At 50.5% G+C, this 21,595-nt stretch overlaps 1 protein-coding gene across 1 annotated transcript in view; it reads right to left on the bottom strand.

The window, feature by feature from the left end:
- Positions 1–21,595, bottom strand: part of traf6 (TNF receptor-associated factor 6) — a 65,721-nt gene that overhangs the window by 24,539 nt on the left and 19,587 nt on the right. The window contains exons 3-5 of the mRNA XM_067993667.1: positions 19,861–20,181; positions 1,634–1,784; positions 413–571 (exon numbers count right to left, since the gene is read on the bottom strand). Coding sequence (XP_067849768.1) covers positions 413–571; positions 1,634–1,784; positions 19,861–20,120 — 570 coding nt within the window. The 5' untranslated portion in view covers positions 20,121–20,181. The remainder of the gene's footprint in view (positions 1–412; positions 572–1,633; positions 1,785–19,860; positions 20,182–21,595) is intronic.

Raw genomic sequence — 21,595 nt, 5'->3', positions numbered from 1 at the left:
AAGAGCAGAAACCTGGCAGAGACCTGGAGAAAGACCTCATTTTTAGGGAATGACTTCAAAAGCAGCCACCGCCCCTCATTTTCATTCCGGGTCACCCGTTCTGAGGTACGTCACTGTGAAAAATAAGCCCAGCTCCACGTGCATTCAACTAGGCTTGCAATTTACGCCCATCTCATTCCTAACATGTCCTTAGTGTTGACCGCTGGGTGACAAAGGGGCGCCTAAGGACAGCAGGGAAAGGGGAAGAAAACAAAATTAATCACTTTCAAAAGAGGAAGCGATACTAGAGCATCTACAAAATGACAGGAAGTCCACAGGCTACAGATGGGCTGTGTGCGTCTCCAGGCCGAGGGTGGCTGAGGTCTGGGAGTAATGGGGGGGGGGGGGGGGGGGAATAGAAGAGGAGGCCTGCCTTTTTGTCCTCATAGGCCATCAGCAAGGCGCAGTTCTCGCAGGTGATGGGCCTCTTGGGGCAGTCCGTTTCCATGTGTTGCTGGAGTTCCTTTCGCCACAGCACGGCATCGCACTGCAGACAATCGACAAAGGCGTACTCGCACTGCACCTGGTGATCCTGCAACACAAACACGGCCCAACATGGTCAACGGCAGACCCCCCCACTGGTTAAAATAAACAAGCACTTGACAGATTTCTGTACACTGTAAACGGTCACACACACGTGGCTGTCACCAAGAACCAGCTTAAATTTCTTTCAGCACTTTTTGAGATCAATATACTGCAGCCAGATTCCCCCCCCCCCCCACCCCCACCCCGAGCTGGCCTCGAGGTCTGGTTATGGAAGCAGATACAGGATATTTGGCTGTGATTGAAGGAAAGTGTTAAAAAGGTTTCCCCAGCAGCAAGGAAACTCATATTATCTAAGATACTGAGCAGTATTTGTTTAAAATAAAACTGGTCACAACTGGACGACCTTTTCTTTCCACCTCTCCCCTGACCATGACCAGACGCCGAGCCCAGGCACCTGGTCTTGCTGCTGATTCAGAGTCAGGTTACGTGGAGGATGGGGGATCGGATTGCACTGATATCACACAGACCTGTGAGATCTGATGGCCACACTGGACAGTGCACTGACCCACAGATCGGGCTTGTATGACCGATGACCACACTGGACAGTGCACTGACCCATAGAACGGGTTTGTATGATTGATGGCCACACTGGACAGTGCACTGGCCCTCAGATCAGGTTTGTATGACCGATGACCACACTGGACAGTGCACTGACCCACAGATCGGGTTTGTATGATCGATGACCACACTGGACAGTGCACTGACCCACAGATCGGGTTTGTATGACTGATGACCACACTGGACATTGTATTTACTCAACCGTCAGGGTTTCTCTACCTGCTGCATTGAGAATAGTTTGAAAAAAAAGGGGGGACTTTGTGGTGGTAGTCAGTGTATCGACAATCTATAGGTGGGGTACCATATTAATTTTACCAAAACACATAATGTAACACGGGGGGACCCACCTTTCCCATATTTCAATAAGTGTTGTCTATTGAGACTCAAGTGTGAAACTTTTGAAAAACCAAACCAATCAAGAACAAAAAATCAAAGTGGTGACAATTTCCACAATAGGTGGGTAATAAATAAACAACAACTCCAAACCAACCTCTAAATGTCGCAGCTCCATTTTCTGGTAGCAGCCCTTGTTGGGACACTTGACTGTCAGCGAAAGAATTTCCCGTTTCGCAAAATTATCTGGGAAAAGTTGGGCTTCTAGCAACACCTCATTGTCCACTGGGCACTTGTGTCCGGCATCACTGCGGGAGGTTTCAAATAAAGGATGGTTAGAATCCCGATCTAACTTCTCGGCCTCTCCTTCCCCCCCCGCCGCTCCCAGACCTCGGCCTCTCTCCCCCCACCCCCCGCCGCTCCCAGACCTCGGCCTCTCTCTCCCCTCCCCCCCCCCCCCCCCCCCCGCTGCTCCCAGACCTCGGCCTCTCTTCCCCCCCACCCCCCCCCCCCCCCCGCCGCTCCCAGACCTCAGCCTCTCTTCCCCCCACCCGCCCCGCTGCTCCCAGACCTCGGCCTCTCTTCCCCCCCCCCCCCCCCCCGCTGCTCCCAGACCTCGGCCTCTCTTCCCCCCCACCCCCCCCCCCCCCCCCCCCGCCGCTCCCAGACCTCAGCCTCTCTTCCCCCCCCCCCCCCCCCGCTGCTCCCAGACCTCGGCCTCTCTTCCCCCCCACCCCCCCCCCCCGCCCCCGCCGCTCCCAGACCTCAGCCTCTCTTCCCCCCACCCGCCGCTCCCAGACCTCAGCCTCTCTTCCCCCCACCCGCCCCGCTGCTCCCAGACCTCAGCCTCTCTCCGCCTCCCCCCCCCACCCCACAGCCCCCCTCCCATATACCAAACCCCCTAGTCACAGAAAACCATTGGTGCAGCTCATCCAGAGATTAGCCGCATTCAAAGGCAGCACCATAAGACGGCTCTAATTGCAATCCCCCAAAAGACAAGTTCTTGAGGGAAGGAAAGGAGAAAAAAATCATTGCACTTTTGCCCTCCATTCCCGACATGTACAACAACGTGCATTTATATAGCGCCTTTAACATAGTAAAATATCCCAAGGTGCTTCACATGAGCGTAATGAGACAACGCCATGGACAACAGCTGCCTTTACACAAGGAGCTGTTATTCTTCATGTGCAGGCCTGGACGGTAGCTGTCAGCAGGGCTTATTGACTGTGTGGGCCATCACATTGAAGCTGACAGTGTCCTCATGCAACGGGTATTGGATTGGAATCAGGAGTTGGAACCTGATCCTGCCCGGTCTTTAAAGCTCCCTAGCCCAGGAATGCTAAGGCGAAGGTGGCAGTGGGGGGGGGGTTTCATTCCAGGCGAGTCTAGGGATGGCCATGGGGGGGGGGGGGGTGTTTCACTCCTGGTGAGTCTAGGGATAGCAGTGGGGGGGGTTTCACTCCAGGTGAGTCTAGGGATGGCCATGGGGGGGGGGGGGGGGGGGGTGTTTCACTCCAGGTGAGTCTAGGGATAGCAGTGGGGGGGGGGGGTTTCACTCCAGGTGAGTCTAGGGATAGCAGTGGGGGGGTTTCACTCCAGGTGAGTCTAGGGATGGCAGTGGGGGGGGGGGTTTCACTCCAGGTGAGTCTAGGGATGGCAGTGGGGGGGGTTTCACTCCTGGTGAGTCTAGGGATGGCAGTGGGGGGGGGTTTCACTCCTGGTGAGTCTAGGGATGGCAGTGGGGGGGGTTTCACTCCTGGTGAGTCTAGGGATGGCTGTGGGGGGGGGTTTCACTCCTGGTGAGTCTAGGGATGGCTGTGGGGGGGGTTTCACTCCTGGTGAGTCTAGGGATGGCAGTGGGGGGGGTTTCACTCCTGGTGAGTCTAGGCATGGCTGTGGGGGGGGGGTTTCACTCCTGGTGAGTCTAGGCATGGCTGTGGGGGGGGGTTTCACTCCTGGTGAGTCTAGGGATGGCTGTGGGGGGGGGTTTCACTCCTGGTGAGTCTAGGGATGGCAGTGGGGGGGGGTTTCACTCCTGGTGAGTCTAGGGATGGCTGTGGGGGGGGGTTTCACTCCAGGTGAGTCTAGGGATGGCTGTGGGGAGGGTTTCACTCCTGGTGAGTCTAGGGATGGCTGTGGGGGGGGTTTCACTCCTGGTGAGTCTAGGGATGGCTGTGGGGGGGTTTCACTCCTGGTGAGTCTAGGGATGGCTGTGGGGGGGGGTTTCACTCCTGGTGAGTCTAGGGATGGCTGTGGGGGGGGTTTCACTCCTGGTGAGTCTAGGGATGGCTGTGGGGGGGGGTTTCACTCCTGGTGAGTCTAGGGATGGCTGTGGGGGGGGTTTCACTCCTGGTGAGTCTAGGGATGGCTGTGGGGGGGGGTTTCACTCCTGGTGAGTCTAGGGATGGCTGTGGGGGGGGTTTCACTCCTGGTGAGTCTAGGGATGGCAGTGGGGGGGGTTTCACTCCTGGTGAGTCTAGGGATGGCAGTGGGGGGGGTTTCACTCCAGGTGAGTCTAGGGATGGCTGTGGGGGGGGTTTCACTCCTGGTGAGTCTAGGGATGGCAGTGGGGGGGGTTTCACTCCTGGTGAGTCTAGGGATGGCAGTGGGGGGGGTTTCACTCCAGGTGAGTCTAGGGATGGCTGTGGGGGGGGTTTCACTCCTGGTGAGTCTAGGGATGGCAGTGGGGGGGGTTTCACTCCTGGTGAGTCTAGGGATGGCAGTGGGGGGGGTTTCACTCCTGGTGAGTCTAGGGATGGCAGTGGGGGGGGGGTTTCACTCCAGGTGAGTCTAGGGATGGCAGTGGGGGGGGTTTCACTCCTGGTGAGTCTAGGGATGGCAGTGGGGGGGGGTTTCACTCCTGGTGAGTCTAGGGATGGCTGTGGGGGGGGTTTCACTCCGGGTGAGTCTAGGGATGGCTGTGGGGGGGGTTTCACTCCTGGTGAGTCTAGGGATGGCAGTGGGGGGGGTTTCACTCCTGGTGAGTCTAGGCATGGCTGTGGGGGGGGGTTTCACTCCTGGTGAGTCTAGGGATGGCTGTGGGGGGGGGTTTCACTCCTGGTGAGTCTAGGGATGGCTGTGGGGGGGGGGGGGGGGTTTCACTCCAGGTGAGTCTAGGGATGGCAGTGGGGGGGGTTTCACTCCAGGTGAGTCTAGGGATGGCTGTGGGGGGGTTTTCACTCCTGGTGAGTCTAGGGATGGCAGTGGGGGGGGTTTCACTCCAGGTGAGTCTAGGGATGGCTGTGGGGGGTTTTCACTCCTGGTGAGTCTAGGGATGGCTGTGGGGGGGGTTTCACTCCTGGTGAGTCTAGGGATGGCAGTGGGGGGGGGTTTCACTCCTGGTGAGTCTAGGGATGGCTGTGGGGGGGGTTTCACTCCTGGTGAGTCTAGGGATGGCAGTGGGGGGGGTTTCACTCCTGGTGAGTCTAGGGATGGCAGTGGGGGGGGTTTCACTCCAGGTGAGTCTAGGGATGGCAGTGGGGGGGGTTTCACTCCTGGTGAGTCTAGGGATGGCAGTGGGGGGGGTTTCACTCCAGGTGAGTCTAGGGATGGCAGTGGGGGGGGTTTCACTCCTGGTGAGTCTAGGGATGGCTGTGGGGGGGGGTTTCACTCCTGGTGAGTCTAGGGATGGCTGTGGGGGGGGTTTCACTCCTGGTGAGTCTAGGGATGGCAGTGGGGGGGGTTTCACTCCTGGTGAGTCTAGGGATGGCAGTGGGGGGGGTTTCACTCCAGGTGAGTCTAGGGATGGCTGTGGGGGGGGTTTCACTCCTGGTGAGTCTAGGGATGGCAGTGGGGGGGGTTTCACTCCTGGTGAGTCTAGGGATGGCAGTGGGGGGGGTTTCACTCCAGGTGAGTCTAGGGATGGCTGTGGGGGGGGTTTCACTCCTGGTGAGTCTAGGGATGGCAGTGGGGGGGGTTTCACTCCTGGTGAGTCTAGGGATGGCAGTGGGGGGGGTTTCACTCCTGGTGAGTCTAGGGATGGCAGTGGGGGGGGGTTTCACTCCAGGTGAGTCTAGGGATGGCAGTGGGGGGGGTTTCACTCCTGGTGAGTCTAGGGATGGCAGTGGGGGGGGTTTCACTCCTGGTGAGTCTAGGGATGGCTGTGGGGGGGGTTTCACTCCGGGTGAGTCTAGGGATGGCTGTGGGGGGGGTTTCACTCCTGGTGAGTCTAGGGATGGCAGTGGGGGGGGTTTCACTCCTGGTGAGTCTAGGCATGGCTGTGGGGGGGGGTTTCACTCCTGGTGAGTCTAGGGATGGCTGTGGGGGGGGGTTTCACTCCTGGTGAGTCTAGGGATGGCTGTGGGGGGGGGGGGGGGGTTTCACTCCAGGTGAGTCTAGGGATGGCAGTGGGGGGGGTTTCACTCCAGGTGAGTCTAGGGATGGCTGTGGGGGGGTTTTCACTCCTGGTGAGTCTAGGGATGGCAGTGGGGGGGGTTTCACTCCAGGTGAGTCTAGGGATGGCTGTGGGGGGGTTTTCACTCCTGGTGAGTCTAGGGATGGCTGTGGGGGGGGTTTCACTCCTGGTGAGTCTAGGGATGGCAGTGGGGGGGGGTTTCACTCCTGGTGAGTCTAGGGATGGCTGTGGGGGGGGTTTCACTCCTGGTGAGTCTAGGGATGGCAGTGGGGGGGGTTTCACTCCTGGTGAGTCTAGGGATGGCAGTGGGGGGGGTTTCACTCCAGGTGAGTCTAGGGATGGCAGTGGGGGGGGTTTCACTCCTGGTGAGTCTAGGGATGGCAGTGGGGGGGGTTTCACTCCAGGTGAGTCTAGGGATGGCAGTGGGGGGGGTTTCACTCCTGGTGAGTCTAGGGATGGCTGTGGGGGGGGTTTCACTCCTGGTGAGTCTAGGGATGGCAGTGGGGGGGGTTTCACTCCTGGTGAGTCTAGGGATGGCAAGTGGGGGGGGTTTCACTCCTGGTGAGTCTAGGGATGGCAGTGGGGGGGGTTTCACTCCAGGTGAGTCTAGGGATGGCTGTGGGGGGGGTTTCACTCCTGGTGAGTCTAGGGATGGCTGTGGGGGGGGTTTCACTCCTGGTGAGACTAGGGATGGCTGTGGGGGGGGTTTCACTCCTGGTGAGTCTAGGGATGGCTGTGGGGGGGGGGTTCACTCCTGGTGAGTCTAGGGATGGTTGTGTGGGGGGGGTTCACTCCTGGTGAGTCTAGGGATGGTTGTGTGGGGGGGGTTTCACTCCTGGTGAGTCTAGGGATGGTTGTGTGGGGGGGGGTTTCACTCCTGGTGAGTCTAGGGATGGCTGTGGGGGGGGGTTTCACTCCTGGTGAGTCTAGGGATGGTTGTGTGGGGGGGGTTTCACTCCTGGTGAGTCTAGGGATAGCAGTGGGGGGGGGTTTCACTCCTGGTGAGTCTAGGGATGGCTGTTGGGGGGGGGGGTGAAGGGGGTTTGCTCTTGGAAGAACTTTTACAAATAAAATTCCAAAAATATTCACAAAGGAACGCGGCAGCTTCAGGAGAGAGGGGAAGAATGGAAAATAAATAAAGGTCAATTATTGATACTAGGAAGGGTTCCACGTGATAGGGACTATAGAAACAAAATGCTTCCATTTATGTAGCACCTTTTGCTACCTAGGGAAATCCCAAAGTGCTTCACAGCCAATTATTAGTTTTTATTGTAGTCACTGTTGTAATGTAGGAAATGTGGCAGCCAATTTGCGCACAGCAAGATCCCACAAACAGCAGAGATAAATGACCAGATAATCGGTTTCTTGTGGTGATGTTGGTTGAGGGATAAATATTTGCCAGGTCACCGGGGAGAAATCCCCTGCTCCTCTTTGAATAATACCATGGGATCTTTTGCTTCTACCGGAGCGCGCAGACAGGGCCTCGGTTTTAACATCTTATTTCCTCCAGTGCAGCACTGGAGTGTCAGTCTGGATTATATGCTCACTAGTCTGGATTAAGGCTATAACCCATGATCTTCTGACTCCAAGGCGAGATCGCTACCACTGAGCCAAGGCTGACACCTACGGCACCACAAGCACTGTGACAAAGCAATCAGTGGTGTCGATCTCGTGACAGGGAAGTGTCACAATATTTTTGTTAAAGTAACAGACGTGTTGCAGTCGTGAAATACATTGTACACACTGTATTATGTAAGTATTGCTTCTCCCATCAATCCAACACAAGCTTGAAATATCAGGAACAGAAATAAAAACCACATCCTTTCTGGGTGGAGATAGACTCCAGTCTGACTGAAGGAAAATGAACCGACACAAAAGGACACGGAGGGATGCTACCAACTTGAGCAACATGCAACAGCTCTCTCTGACATACCGTGTTTACTGGTACTTCAAGTGTCAGAGACAAACAAAGGTGCTGGCCAAGGCTTCTTCGACAGCACCTCCCAAACCCGCGACCTCTACCACCTAGAAGGACAAGGGCAGCAGGCGCATGGGAACAACACCACCTGCACGTTCCCCTCCAAGTCACACACCATCCCGACTTGGAAATATATCGCCGTTCCTTTATCGTCGCTGGGTCAAAATCCTGGAACTCCCTTCCTAACAGCACTGTGGGAGAACCTTCACCACACGGACTGCAGCTGTTCAAGAAGGCGGCTCATCACCACCTTCTCGAGGGCAATTAGGGATGGGCAATAAATGATGGCCTCGCCAGCGACGCCCACATCCCATGAATGAATTTTTAAAAACTCATTCTACGTATCAGTCTGCAAATTTGGAGAACCAGCCTGAGGCCTAGGGTCAACCTCGTTCTAGATTTCCAATCTGGAGATAGTGCTGGGAAACTCGTTCTATAGACCATAAGAGATAGAAGCAGGAGTAGGCCATTCGGCCCCTCGAGCCTACTCCGCCATTCAATTAGATCATGGCTGATCTGATTTTTACCTCAACTACACTTTCCCGCCCTTTTCCCATATCCTTTGACTCCCTTGCTGATCAAAAATTTGTCTAACTCAGCCTTGAATGTATTCAATGACTCAGCCTCCACAGCTTTTTGGGGTAAAGAATTCCAAAGATTCACGACCCTCTGGGAGAAGAAATTCCTCCTCATTTCCGTCTTAAACGGGCAACCCCTTATTCTGAGACTATGGCCCCTAGTTTTAGATTCCCCCATGAGGGGTAACATCCTCTCAGCATCTACCCTATCGAGTCCCCTCAGAATCTTGTATGTTTCAATAAGATCTCCTCTCATTCTTCTAAACTCCAATGAGTATAGACCCAACCTGTTCAATCTTTCCTCATAAGACAACCCTTCCATACCCGGAATCAACCTAGTGAACCTTCTCTGAACTGCCTCCAATGCAAGTATGTCCTTCCATAAATAAGGGCATCAGAACTGTACATAGTACTCCAGGTGTGGTCTCACCAGCACCCTGTACAGTTGTAGCATGACTTCCCTGCTTTTATACTCCATCCCCCTGGAAATAAAGGCCAATATTCCATTTGCCTTCCGGATTACCTGCTGCACCTGTATGTTGACTTTTTGTGTTTCATGTACGAGGACACCCAGATCCCTCTGTACCGCAGCATTTTGTAGTATTTCTCCATTCAAATAATATTTTGCTTTTTTATTTTTCCTTTCAAAGTGGATGACTTCACATTTTCCCACATTATATTCCATCTGCCAAATTTTTGCCCATTCACTTAACCTGTCAATATCCCTTTGCAGACACTTTGTGTCCTCAGCGCAACTTGCTTTTTCACCTATCTTTGTATCATCAGCAAATTTGGCCACAGTACACTCGCTTCCTTCATCCAAGTCATTGATATATATTGTAAATAGTTGAGGCCCCAGCACTGATCCCTGCAGCACCCCACTAGTTACAGATTGCCATTTTGAAAATGACCCTTTTATCATGACTCTTTGTTTTCTGTTAGTTAGCCAATCCTCTATCCATGCCAGTATGTTGCGCCCAACACCATGAGCTCTTATCTTGTGCAATAACCTTTTATGTGGCACCTTATCAAATGCCTTTTGGAAATCCAAATATACCGCATCCATTGGTTCCCCTTTATCCACCCTGCCCGTTACTTCCTCAAAGAACTCTAATAAATTTGTCAGACATGATTTCCCCTTCATAAAACCATGTTGACTCTCCTGGATTGCATTATGAGTCTCCAAATGTCCTGCTACTACTTCCTTAATAATAGATTCTTGCATTTTCCCAATGACAGATATTAGGCTAACTGGCCTATAGTTACCTGCTTTCTGTCTCTCTCCCTTCTTGAATAGGGGTGTTACGTTTGCAGTTTTCCAATCCGCTGGGACCTTTCCAGAATCTAGTGAATTCTGGAAGATTACAACCAATGCATCCGCCATCTCTGTAGCCACTTCCTTTAAGTCTCTCGGATGCAAGCCATCAGGTCCAGGGCACTTGTCAGCCTTTAGACCCATTAGTTTACCTAGTACTTTTTCTCTAGTGATTGTTTTTAGTTCCTCCCTCCCCTTTGCCCCTTGATTATCCACTATTATTGGTATGTTATTAGTGTCTCCTACTGTGAAGACAGGTACAAAATATCTGTTCAATTCCTCTGCCATTTCCTATTTCCAATCTGGGGATAGCAGTGAGAAACTCAAATTTCCAATCAGGGATGGTGGAGGGAAACTGGTTCTGGATTACCAGTCTGGGGGTGGCAGTGGGAAAAACTTGTTCTGGATTACCAGTCTGGATTACCAGTCTGGGGATACAGTGGGAAACTTGTTCTGGATTACCAGTCTGGGGATACCAGTGGGAAACTTGTTCTGGATTACCAGTCTGGGGATACCAGTGGGAAACTTGTTCTGGATTACCAGTCTGGGGATACCAGTGGGAAACTTGTTCTGGATTACCAGTCTGGGGATACCAGTGGGAAACTTGTTCTGGATTACCAGTCTGGGGATACCAGTGGGAAACTTGTTCTGGATTACCAGTCTGGGGATACCAGTGGGAAACTTGTTCTGGATTACCAGTCTGGGGATACCAGTGGGAAACTTGTTCTGGATTACCAGTCTGGGGATACCAGTGGGAAACTTGTTCTGGATTACCAGTCTGGGGATACCAGTGGGAAACTTGTTCTGGATTACCAGTCTGGGGATACCAGTGGGAAACTTGTTCTGGATTACCAGTCTGGGGATACCAGTGGGAAACTTGTTCTGGATTACCAGTCTGGGGATACCAGTGGGAAACTTGTTCTGGATTACCAGTCTGGGGATACCAGTGGGAAACTTGTTCTGGATTACCAGTCTGGGGATACCAGTGGGAAACTTGTTCTGGATTACCAGTCTGGGGATACCAGTGGGAAACTTGTTCTGGATTACCAGTCTGGGGATACCAGTGGGAAACTTGTTCTGGATTACCAGTCTGGGGATACCAGTGGGAAACTTGTTCTGGATTACCAGTCTGGGGATACCAGTGGGAAACTTGTTCTGGATTACCAGTCTGGGGATACCAGTGGGAAACTTGTTCTGGATTACCAGTCTGGGGATACCAGTGGGAAACTTGTTCTGGATTACCAGTCTGGGGATACCAGTGGGAAACTTGTTCTGGATTACCAGTCTGGGGATACCAGTGGGAAACTTGTTCTGGATTACCAGTCTGGGGATACCAGTGGGAAACTTGTTCTGGATTACCAGTCTGGGGATACCAGTGGGAAACTTGTTCTGGATTACCAGTCTGGGGATACCAGTGGGAAACTTGTTCTGGATTACCAGTCTGGGGATACCAGTGGGAAACTTGTTCTGGATTACCAGTCTGGGGATACCAGTGGGAAACTTGTTCTGGATTACCAGTCTGGGGATACCAGTGGGAAACTTGTTCTGGATTACCAGTCTGGGGATACCAGTGGGAAACTTGTTCTGGATTACCAGTCTGGGGATACCAGTGGGAAACTTGTTCTGGATTACCAGTCTGGGGATACCAGTGGGAAACTTGTTCTGGATTACCAGTCTGGGGATACCAGTGGGAAACTTGTTCTGGATTACCAGTCTGGGGATGACAGTGGGATGTTTGCTTTGAGATTAGTGACAAATTACTTCTAGAAACAAAAATCCAAAAATATTCACAAAGGAATGTGGCAGCTTCAATCCTTCATGATTCGGGTGCATTCAAGATATTTTCTTTGTACCCAAGGCAAAAAGCTGTTCCACAGGTAAACCCACATTTCCCCTGAATCAAAACACAACCTTAATTGTGAAGTCATCTGAACTAGTTGGACGCAGGTTGAATAAATCCTTTTACCAATGAGGCACACACTGGAAATGATAGATTAATGTTATAAGCTCCTGATCGCTCTGACTGACAGACAGATAACGGTATGTATAAACATTGGGAAGCCATCATTTCAGTCTTCAGCCCCTGCCACAAACTCCGTACCCTAGCCATTGATTCCATTCCCCTCCACGGCCACTCTCCCAGGTTGAACCAGACTGTTTACAATCTCAGCATCCTATTTGAACCCAGCTTCCCACCCCATAGCCTCTCAACCACAAAGACCCCCTACTTCCACCTGCTGCTCCTGCCTCAGCCCATCTGAACTCTGCTTTTGTTGACATCTAACATTTAATGCTGTGAACCCTATTCATATTCTCTCTCTCTCTCTCTTTTTTGCTCTCGCTCTATCCAATGACATAGTACCCCCGATCTCTGGGAGATTGTACAAAGCAGGGTCGACACACAAGGGTAAATTCACTGATCCTGCGTTGAACGGAGCATGGATCGGAGAATCAGTGCTACAGAGCTGTAGCTTTACCTCCAACCTGTACTTCCCTGCAGTTGAAGAGAAAGCCCATCTTGAATCCAGCACCTTCCCCATTTTGGTAGAAATAGCATTTTGTGTTTAAAAAAAAATCAAAATGGAGACAGGCACAAAAACAAGGTGATCTTACCAGGGAGGGGAGAGGTAGCAGGAGTCACTTTCTCCCTTCACCATCCACCCTCCCCCTTATCTTACTCTCTCTTTAATCTCTGCACTGTAGGCACCATGCTCAGCTGAGAGGGCAGGTGACTGGGTCCTAGCATTTGTCTGAAATACTGAAAGACACATAATTCCACTCTAAGCACCAAGAACTTCCAGGTCCAGAACAGCACAGGCCAGGTGCAGAGTAAAGCTCTGATGGTTTCTGCCAAGCAAAGCACCAATCCCCCAATCTCAGAACAGCACTCGCTATTACAATAGTGTTTATCCCCCCCCCCCCCCCAACCATTTCCCACAGCTATCCTATGGTCTCAGCTTTGTGCCACAGATTTGTGCCCATGAGGTCCTGGGCTGCAGCAGTCCCAACAATCTTTTCACTTTGAACCTTTACAGCCAGCAGAGAAGCAGCATGCACTCATCTGGAACAAATTCGCACCCAGGTCATAGAAGGGGAAGGACAGTGCGCTATTACTACTCTATACAATTAGAATGGATGGGAAAAGGTTTTCCCCATTGGAATTCTATACAATGGGTAAGAGTTTGGTCCATTGGAACTCTATATGATTTGACTGAATGGAAAGAAGTTTGGATCATTGGAATCCTATGGACAAGATCTAACTTCACCTACTCACAAAAACAAGTTGCTAAGTAAGTGTTGACCTTTACCTGACAACAGCAACTTCCTCTTTGTGGAAACAAAAGCAAAATACTGCAAATGCTGGAAATCTAAAATAAAAATAAAATGCTGGACATACTTAGCAGGTCAGGCAGCATCTGTGGAGGGAGAAACAGAGTCCAGTCCCTCTACACCTCCATCCCCCACCAGAACGGTCTGCGGGCCCAACACTCCTTCCCTGGACGGGGGCCCAGCCAGTCCCCATCCACCACCATCCTCCTCAGCCTGGCTGAACTTGTTCTTACTTTGAACAACTTCTCCTTTGACTCCACTCACTTCCTCCAAATAAAAGTTGTGATGTGGAGATGCCGGTGATGGACTGGGGTTGACAATTGTAAACAATTTTACAGCACCAAGTTATAGTCCAGCAATTTTATTTTAAATTCACAAGCTTTCGGAGGCTTCCTCCTTCGTCAGGTGAACGATGTGAAAATGAAATCCTCGAAATGAAATCGCATTTATAATTCACAGAACAATGCTTGGTGATTACAGACAGGTTTTTCAACTGCCCGTTGCCAAGGCAATCAGTGTGCAGACACAGGTGTTACCTGCCAGGTCTCAGAATATACAAATCACCAAAAAAAACAACAAACAAAAAAAAAACAGAGATAGAGAGGTAGAAACATAGAAAAGACAGCAACTGACCCGTTATATTAAAAACAGATAACATTTGTTCGCTGGTGGGGTAACGTGTAGCGTGACATGAACCCAAGATCCCGGTTGAGGCCGTCCTCATGGGTGCGGAACTTGGCTATCAATTTCTGCTCGACGATTTTGCGTTGTCGTGTGTCTCGAAGGCCGCCTTGGAGTACGCTTACCCGAAGGTCGGTGGATGAATGTCCATGACTGCTGAAGTGTTCCCCGACTGGGAGGGAACCCTCCTGTTTGGCGATTGTTGCGCGGTGTCCGTTCATCCGTTGTCGCAGCGTCTGCATGGTCTCGCCAATGTACCATGCTCTGGGGCATCCTTTCCTGCAACGTATGAGGTAGACAACGTTGGCCGAGTCACAGGAGTATGAACCATGCACCTGGTGGGTGGTGTCCTCTCGTGTGATGGTGGTATCTGTGTCGATGATCTGGCATGTCTTGCAGAGGTTACCGTGGCAGGGTTGTGTGGTGTCGTGGACGCTGTTCTCTTGAAAGCTAGGTAATTTGCTGCGAACGATGGTCTGTTTGAGGTTGGGTGGCTGTTTAAAGGCGAGTAGTGGAGGTGTGGGGATGGCCATAGCGAGGTGTTTGTCCTCATTGATGACATGTTGAAGGCTGCGGAGAACATGGCGTAGTTTCTCCGCTCCGGGGAAGTACTGGACGACAAAGGGTACTCTGTTGGTTGCGTCCCGTGTTAGTCTCCTGAGGAGGTCTATGCGATTTTTTGCTGTGGCCCGTCGGAACTGTCGATCGATGAGTCGAGCGTCATATCCCGTTCTTACTAGGGCGTCTTTCAGCGTCTGTAGGTGTCCATCGCGTTCCTCCTCGTCTGAGCAGACCCTGTGTATTCGCAGGGCCTGTCCATAGGGGATGGCCTCTTTGACGTGGTTAGGGTGGAAGCTGGAAAAGTGGAGCATCGTGAGGTTGTCCGTGGGCTTGCGGTAGAGTGAGGTGCTGAGGTGCCCGTCTTTGATGGAGATTCGTGTGTCCAAGAAAGAAACTGATTCTGAGGAGTTGTCCATGGTGAGCTTGATGGTGGGATGGAACTTGTTGATGTTATCGTGTATCATCGTCATCAAACCAGCGGACAAAGGAGGAGCCAGAGTCATACAGAACAGAACGGACTATTGCAAAGAAGCATACCGACAACTGGACAACCAGGAACACTACAGACGGTTACCCGCAGATCCGACCAAAGAACACACCCACCAGCTCAACAAACTGATCAAGACCTTCGATCCAGACCTTCAAAGCATCCTACGCACTCTCATCCCACGTGGGAGACTTCTACTGCCTCCCAAAGATACACAAAGCCAACACACCCGGACGTCCTATCGTATCAGGCAACGGAACCCTGTGTGAGAACCTCTCTGGATACATCGAGGGCATCCTGAAACCCATCGTAGAGGGAACCCCCAGCTTCTGTCGCGACACTACAGACTTCCTACAAAAACTCAGTACCCACGGACCAGTTGAACCAGGAACACTTCTCACCACGATGGACGTCTCGGCACTATACACCAGTATCCCCCACGATGACGGCATCGCTGCGACAGCATCAATACTCAACACCAACAACAGCCAATCTCCGGACGCCATCCTACAACTCATCCGCTTCATCCTGGATCACAATGTCTTCACCTTCGATAACCAGTTCTTTACCCAAACACACGGAACAGCCATGGGGACCAAATTCGCACCCCAATACGCCAACATTTTCATGCACAAGTTCGAGCAGGACTTCTTCACTGCACAAGACCTCCAACCAACACTATACACCAGATACATCGACGACATTTTCTTTCTATGGACCCACGGCAAGGAATCACTAAAGAGACTACACGATAACATCAACAAGTTCCATCCCACCATCAAGCTCACCATGGACAACTCCTCAGAATCAGTTTCTTTCTTGGACACACAAATCTCCATCAAAGACGGGCACCTCAGCACCTCACTCTACCGCAAGCCCACGGACAACCTCACGATGCTCCACTTTTCCAGCTTCCACCCTAACCACGTCAAAGAGGCCATCCCCTATGGACAGGCCCTGCGAATACACAGGGTCTGCTCAGACGAGGAGGAACGCGATGGACACCTACAGACGCTGAAAGACGCCCTAGTAAGAACGGGATATGATGCTCGACTCATCGATTGACAGTTCCGACGGGCCACAGCAAAAAATCGCATAGACCTCCTCAGGAGACTAACACGGGACGCAACCAACAGAGTATCCTTTGTCGTCCAGTACTTCCCCGGAGCGGAGAAACTACGCCATGTTCTCCGCAGCCTTCAACATGTCATCGATGAGGACAAACACCTCGCTATGGCCATCCCCACACCTCCACTACTCGCCTTTAAACAGCCACCCAACCTCAAACAGACCATCGTTCGCAGCAAATTACCTAGCTTTCAAGAGAACAGCGTCCACGACACCACACAACCCTGCCACGGTAACCTCTGCAAGACATGCCAGATCATCGACACAGATACCACCATCACACGAGAGGACACCACCCACCAGGTGCATGGTTCATACTCCTGTGACTCGGCCAACGTTGTCTACCTCATACGTTGCAGGAAAGGATGCCCCAGAGCATGGTACATTGGCGAGACCATGCAGACGCTGCGACAACGGATGAACGGACACCGCGCAACAATCGCCAAACAGGAGGGTTCCCTCCCAGTCGGGGAACACTTCAGCAGTCATGGACATTCATCCACCGACCTTCGGGTAAGCGTACTCCAAGGCGGCCTTCGAGACACACGACAACGCAAAATCGTCGAGCAGAAATTGATAGCCAAGTTCCGCACCCATGAGGACGGCCTCAACCGGGATCTTGGGTTCATGTCACGCTACACGTTACCCCACCAGCGAACAAATGTTATCTGTTTTTAATATAACGGGTCAGTTGCTGTCTTTTCTATGTTTCTACCTCTCTATCTCTGTTTTTTTTGTTTGTTGTTTTTTTTGGTGATTTGTATATTCTGAGACCTGGCAGGTAACACCTGTGTCTGCACACTGATTGCCTTGGCAACGGGCAGTTGAAAAACCTGTCTGTAATCACCAAGCATTGTTCTGTGAATTATAAATGCGATTTCATTTCGAGGATTTCATTTTCACATCGTTCACCTGACGAAGGAGGAAGCCTCCGAAAGCTTGTGAATTTAAAATAAAATTGCTGGACTATAACTTGGTGTTGTAAAATTGTTTACAAATAAAAGTTGTCGCTATGGGAACCAGTACGGGTCCCAGCCATGCCTGCCTTTTTGTGAGATACGTGGAACATTCCTTGTTCCAGTCCTACTCAGGTCCCCTCCCTCACCTCTTTTTCCGGTACACTGATGACTGTATCGGTGCTGCTTCCTGATCTCACCCCGAACTGGAAAATTTCATCAACTTTGCTTCCAATTTCCACCCTTCCCTTCACATGGTCCATCTCTGACTCTTCCCTTTCTTGACTTCTCTATCTCCATTTCTGGGAATAGGCTGTCCACCGATATCTACTATAAACCCACCGACTCCCACAGCTACCCTGATTACACTTCCCCTCAGCCCGCTTCCTGTAAGGACTCTATTCCATTCTCCTAGTTTCTCTGTCTTATCTGTTCTGACGATACCACCTTCCACACCAGTTCTTCTGATATGTCTTCCTTTTTCCTCAACCGAGGATTCCCCTCCACTGTAGTTGACAGGGCCCTCAACCGCGTCCGCTCCATTTCCCACACTTCTGCCCTGACCCCTTCCCCTCCCTCCCAGAACCATGATAGGGTCCCCCATATTCTCACCTTCCGCCCCACCAGCCTCCACATTCAACGGATCATCCTCTGCCATTTCCGCCACCTCCAGCGCGATCCCACCACCAAACACATCTTTCCCTTCCCCTCCCCTTTCAACATTCCGAAGGGACCATTCCCTCTGCGACACCCTGGTCCACTCTTCCATCACCCGCTCCCTTTCCCGGGGAACCTTCTCATGCAAGTGCAGGAGATGCAACACCTGCCCCTTCACTTCCCCCCTGCCCATCACCCAGGGCCCCAAACAGTCCTTCGAGGTGAAACAGTGATTTACTTGTACTTCTTTCAATTTCGTCTACTGTATTCGCTGCTCGTGATGTGATGATCTCTACATTGGGGAGACCAAACACAGATTGGGTGATCACTTTACTGAACACCTCCACTCAGTCCGCAAGTGTGACCCTGAGCTTCCGGTCACTTGCCATTTTAATTCTCCATCCACTCACTCTGACCTCTCTGTCCTCGGCCTCTTACACTGTTCCAATGAAGCTCAACGGAAGCTCGAGGAACAGCACCTCATCTTTCAATTAGGCACTTTACAACCTTCCGGACTCAACACTGATTTCAATAACTTCAGATCATAACCACTGCTCCCATTTTTTCGGACAGCAGGTGCTGGTAATGGTTCTGCTGTGGCATTTTCAGCTCCTTTAGACCCATCTTTTATTTCTTACTCTGTCCCATTACCTCCCCCTTTGCCCGGCACCATCATCCCTTTTGTCATTTCATCACTCCTGCCCTATCACAAACCTTCCCTTTTGATCTTTCCTCTCCTCTCCCCACCTCTTGCTTAAAAACTGTTAAACCTCTAACTTCTGCCAATTCTGACGAACGGTCATCGACCTGAAACATTAACTCTGTTTCTCTCTCCACAGACGCTGCCTGACCAACTGAGTGTTTCCAGCATTTTCTGGTTTTGTCCCTCTTTACGGAAGCAGTTAGCAGTTTTTTTTGGTCACTCTGGGGTCGGCTGGTTAGCTGCTACTGGCTGGAATACAGGGGTGGGGGGGGGAAAGCACGTCTGTCCCTTCAAAAATTCTGGAAAAAATTCTTCCAGCAGATGTCAGTGACCAACAATAAAAACCCTCCCCTTTAATGATGAGCGACAACCCAATCCTCATCTGTGAGTAATTTAGCCAGCAGCAGATCACCATCTACCAACATTACTGTCAATAAATTCTTTTTTATCCAGTCTGGTCCACTTAATTTAAATTCATTTCTAATTCCCATTTTGCTGTTATTTGCATTGTTTACTTCAAATGTTTGGATATTGCGAGTTTTTTTAAAAACGCAAAAGACAACTTTGAATTGTCAGGAGCAGACTGCGGATTGTTGCTAATTTACTGGCAAGGTGTCGTGATTTAAAGAATAGTTTGGAACCTGCAGGTTCCCTCTAGAGGAGAATATTTGGTGCCCAACAAGTCTATCCCCAGAGGTTGTTGTATTGTTCAGCAACCTTCTGTCTTGTTCAGTACCACCTGGGACACGCTCGTGGTCTGTTCACGTACCTGCAAGCTGTTGCATGGCTACTGTATGTACAAGCTCGAAAATCAAAGCACCTTGACCAAGGAGCCACTTTCCTGCACAAGCCTAGAAACTGAGGCAAGGTAAGGCATCATGGGCAAGCCTGATCCGACCCATCGTCTACACACACTTTCCAGCAGTGATCAGGAGCATGAAGCCAGGCTGATTTTCCCAATCCCCGAGATCAGATGTACCATCCAGGACCAGGGATTGAGTGCAAGACTTTTTTAAAAATTCATTCTCAGGATGTGCGCATCGTTGGCGAGGCCGGCATTTATTGCTCATTCCTAGTTCGAGTACCAGTTTGATACAACTAAGTGGTTTGCTAGGCGCCTTCGGAGGGCAGATAAAGTCAACCATGTTGGTGTAGGACTGGGTAAGGACGGCAGGTTTCCTTCACTAAAGGACATTAGTGAACCAGTTGAATTTTTACGGCAACCTGACAGCTTCATGGTCACTTTTGCGGATACCAACTTATTACTTCCAGATTATTTTTAAAAACTGAATTGAAAATTATCAAATTGCTATGGCAGGATTTGAACTCATGTTCTCTGGATTACTAGCCCAGTAGCATAACCACTACACTACCATACCGCATTACCGTACATACCCCTACGATGTTCGTATCAAAAAAGTGTAACCAGTAAGCTATCGGGGCAGCTCGTTATATCACTTCCTTTTGTTAATGCTTAAAGACAACAACAACTCTCTTCCCCATTCCTCAAATGGGGCTAAAACGATTCATTGGGATGCTGGCACAGGTACGTCCAAGCAGGAGATCTGACTTACCCTGCGTATAGGGGAGACGGGGGTGGTCACTGCACTGGACAACAGAAATAAATACAAAATAAAAATGAGATTAGCTACTGACCTAATGGATTTCACAATGCAGCCTCTACAGAACCTGTGTCCACAGGGAGTCTGAACGGCCTCCCTTAATGCCATCAGACAGATTGGACATTCGTATTTGCTTTCCAGTGGTGGGTCAAACTCCACATCGTAGCCCTGCATCTCCTCAAACACAGTCTGGGAGTACTGTCCATGGTTGCTGCAATCATCCCTTGTGCCACTGTTCACAGTGCAGCACGAGCTCTGGAACGTGGAATCACGGCTGCTGTCGCAGTCCACCATGCTCCTGGTAACTGCCAGAAGTGGCCGGTGCTGGCTTCAGTGTGTAGAGTGATTCATCATCCTGTGATGGAAAAGCAGATTAGAGAACATCAGGTGCATATAATGGCCACAGCTGTTTACCAAAAGCACACCGCTGTTAGACTCCGGGGTAACCGCCAACTACTGCTCAAGTAACCAATATCCACTCAGAACTACAAGAGGGCATTAAATCAAGTTCCAGCTCTACATGCATATCACTAGCTGACCTTCCGTGGTGTTGCTCACCAGTAGTCGGTGATCTGAAGCATGGTTGTAATGCTTAGCCGCTAAGATGGAGCTGTACTTAACATGGCTTTCCCCTTTAAACGGTACCGCTCAGATACTCCCTATGGAGAACTGGTCGTAACTAGCGTACTCTGTGGTTAACCAGGGGCTAATTACTGGGGGAAGCTTCTATACATTGACCGCTGCTTGTAAATCCGTACCCCACTGCCCTTGGAGAAAGGTTAGGTTACCACAGTCAGAAAAAACAGGAGGAAGTGGTCAGCTTTCTTTTTATATTTTTAGATCTTTGAAATGTGAATACATACTAGATATTCGATTTATATACATTATGAAAAATCTTGTGTGCATTTCCTGTCCAACTTACTGCTGTCACAATTTTTGGTCACACTTTTATGTCAACATTTAACATTGAAACTGCCTATGTAAACAATTGGAATGGAAATCCAAATGTAAAGAGTTGCCTGTAACAATGTAGCTTCAGGCACTGTGAAGTATCTGATGTCTCCTAACTCTATTATCATAATGCATATTTAAAGAAAACTTACATTCATGTTACTCTAATAATTACAACAGGGTAGAACTGGACAATAACTCCTCAGGACAATCGAGACCTCTTCCCTCCTTAAGGACCAGCAACAAAAATAACAAGTGGAGGTCAGATTGCTAAAGGATTGTATTCACTCATTAAAAAACTACATTACTCAGCTCCCTGCCAATTCCCCAAGTATATTAGAAACTATTGTACCAGGTCGCCAATTCAACAGGGATGTCTGCTGGGTCAGTCAAAAATATCAAACCACAGCTTCAACTTTGCCTGCAAGTAGGCACCTAAGATGAATCACAGTTCTTTTGCTTCTGACATAAGCACCACCACAGACTGGACATATCCGGAGCGTGTGGAAGAGGGCCAGATGTAAAGATAAACTACCAGGCGAGTTCTCATACTGGTGCCTCACTTCCTGCCACCTTAAAAGGGAATGCCCTCACTTCACAGTGATTCAATGGTGGTAATGTAGTGGAAACACAGTTAAAGTGAAATCAGGGAAAGGAAAGTGCTCCAGAGATTCCTTCACAACTCTTCAAAGTACCGCAAAAAACACATTAGAAATTTAAACCCATTTTGGTTGTTTAGAAAACGTGATTGGGAATCAGCATGTTTCGTTAACCAACAAATGGCACCATCATGGCTTCCATACTCTCTCTCTTCCTCC

Source organism: Heptranchias perlo, chromosome 12 (genome assembly GCF_035084215.1).
Source record: "Heptranchias perlo isolate sHepPer1 chromosome 12, sHepPer1.hap1, whole genome shotgun sequence".
Taxonomy (NCBI): Eukaryota; Metazoa; Chordata; class Chondrichthyes; order Hexanchiformes; family Hexanchidae; genus Heptranchias; species Heptranchias perlo.
Note: the sequence above shows the minus strand (reverse complement) of the source record. Positions and strands in the feature narration are given on the sequence as shown.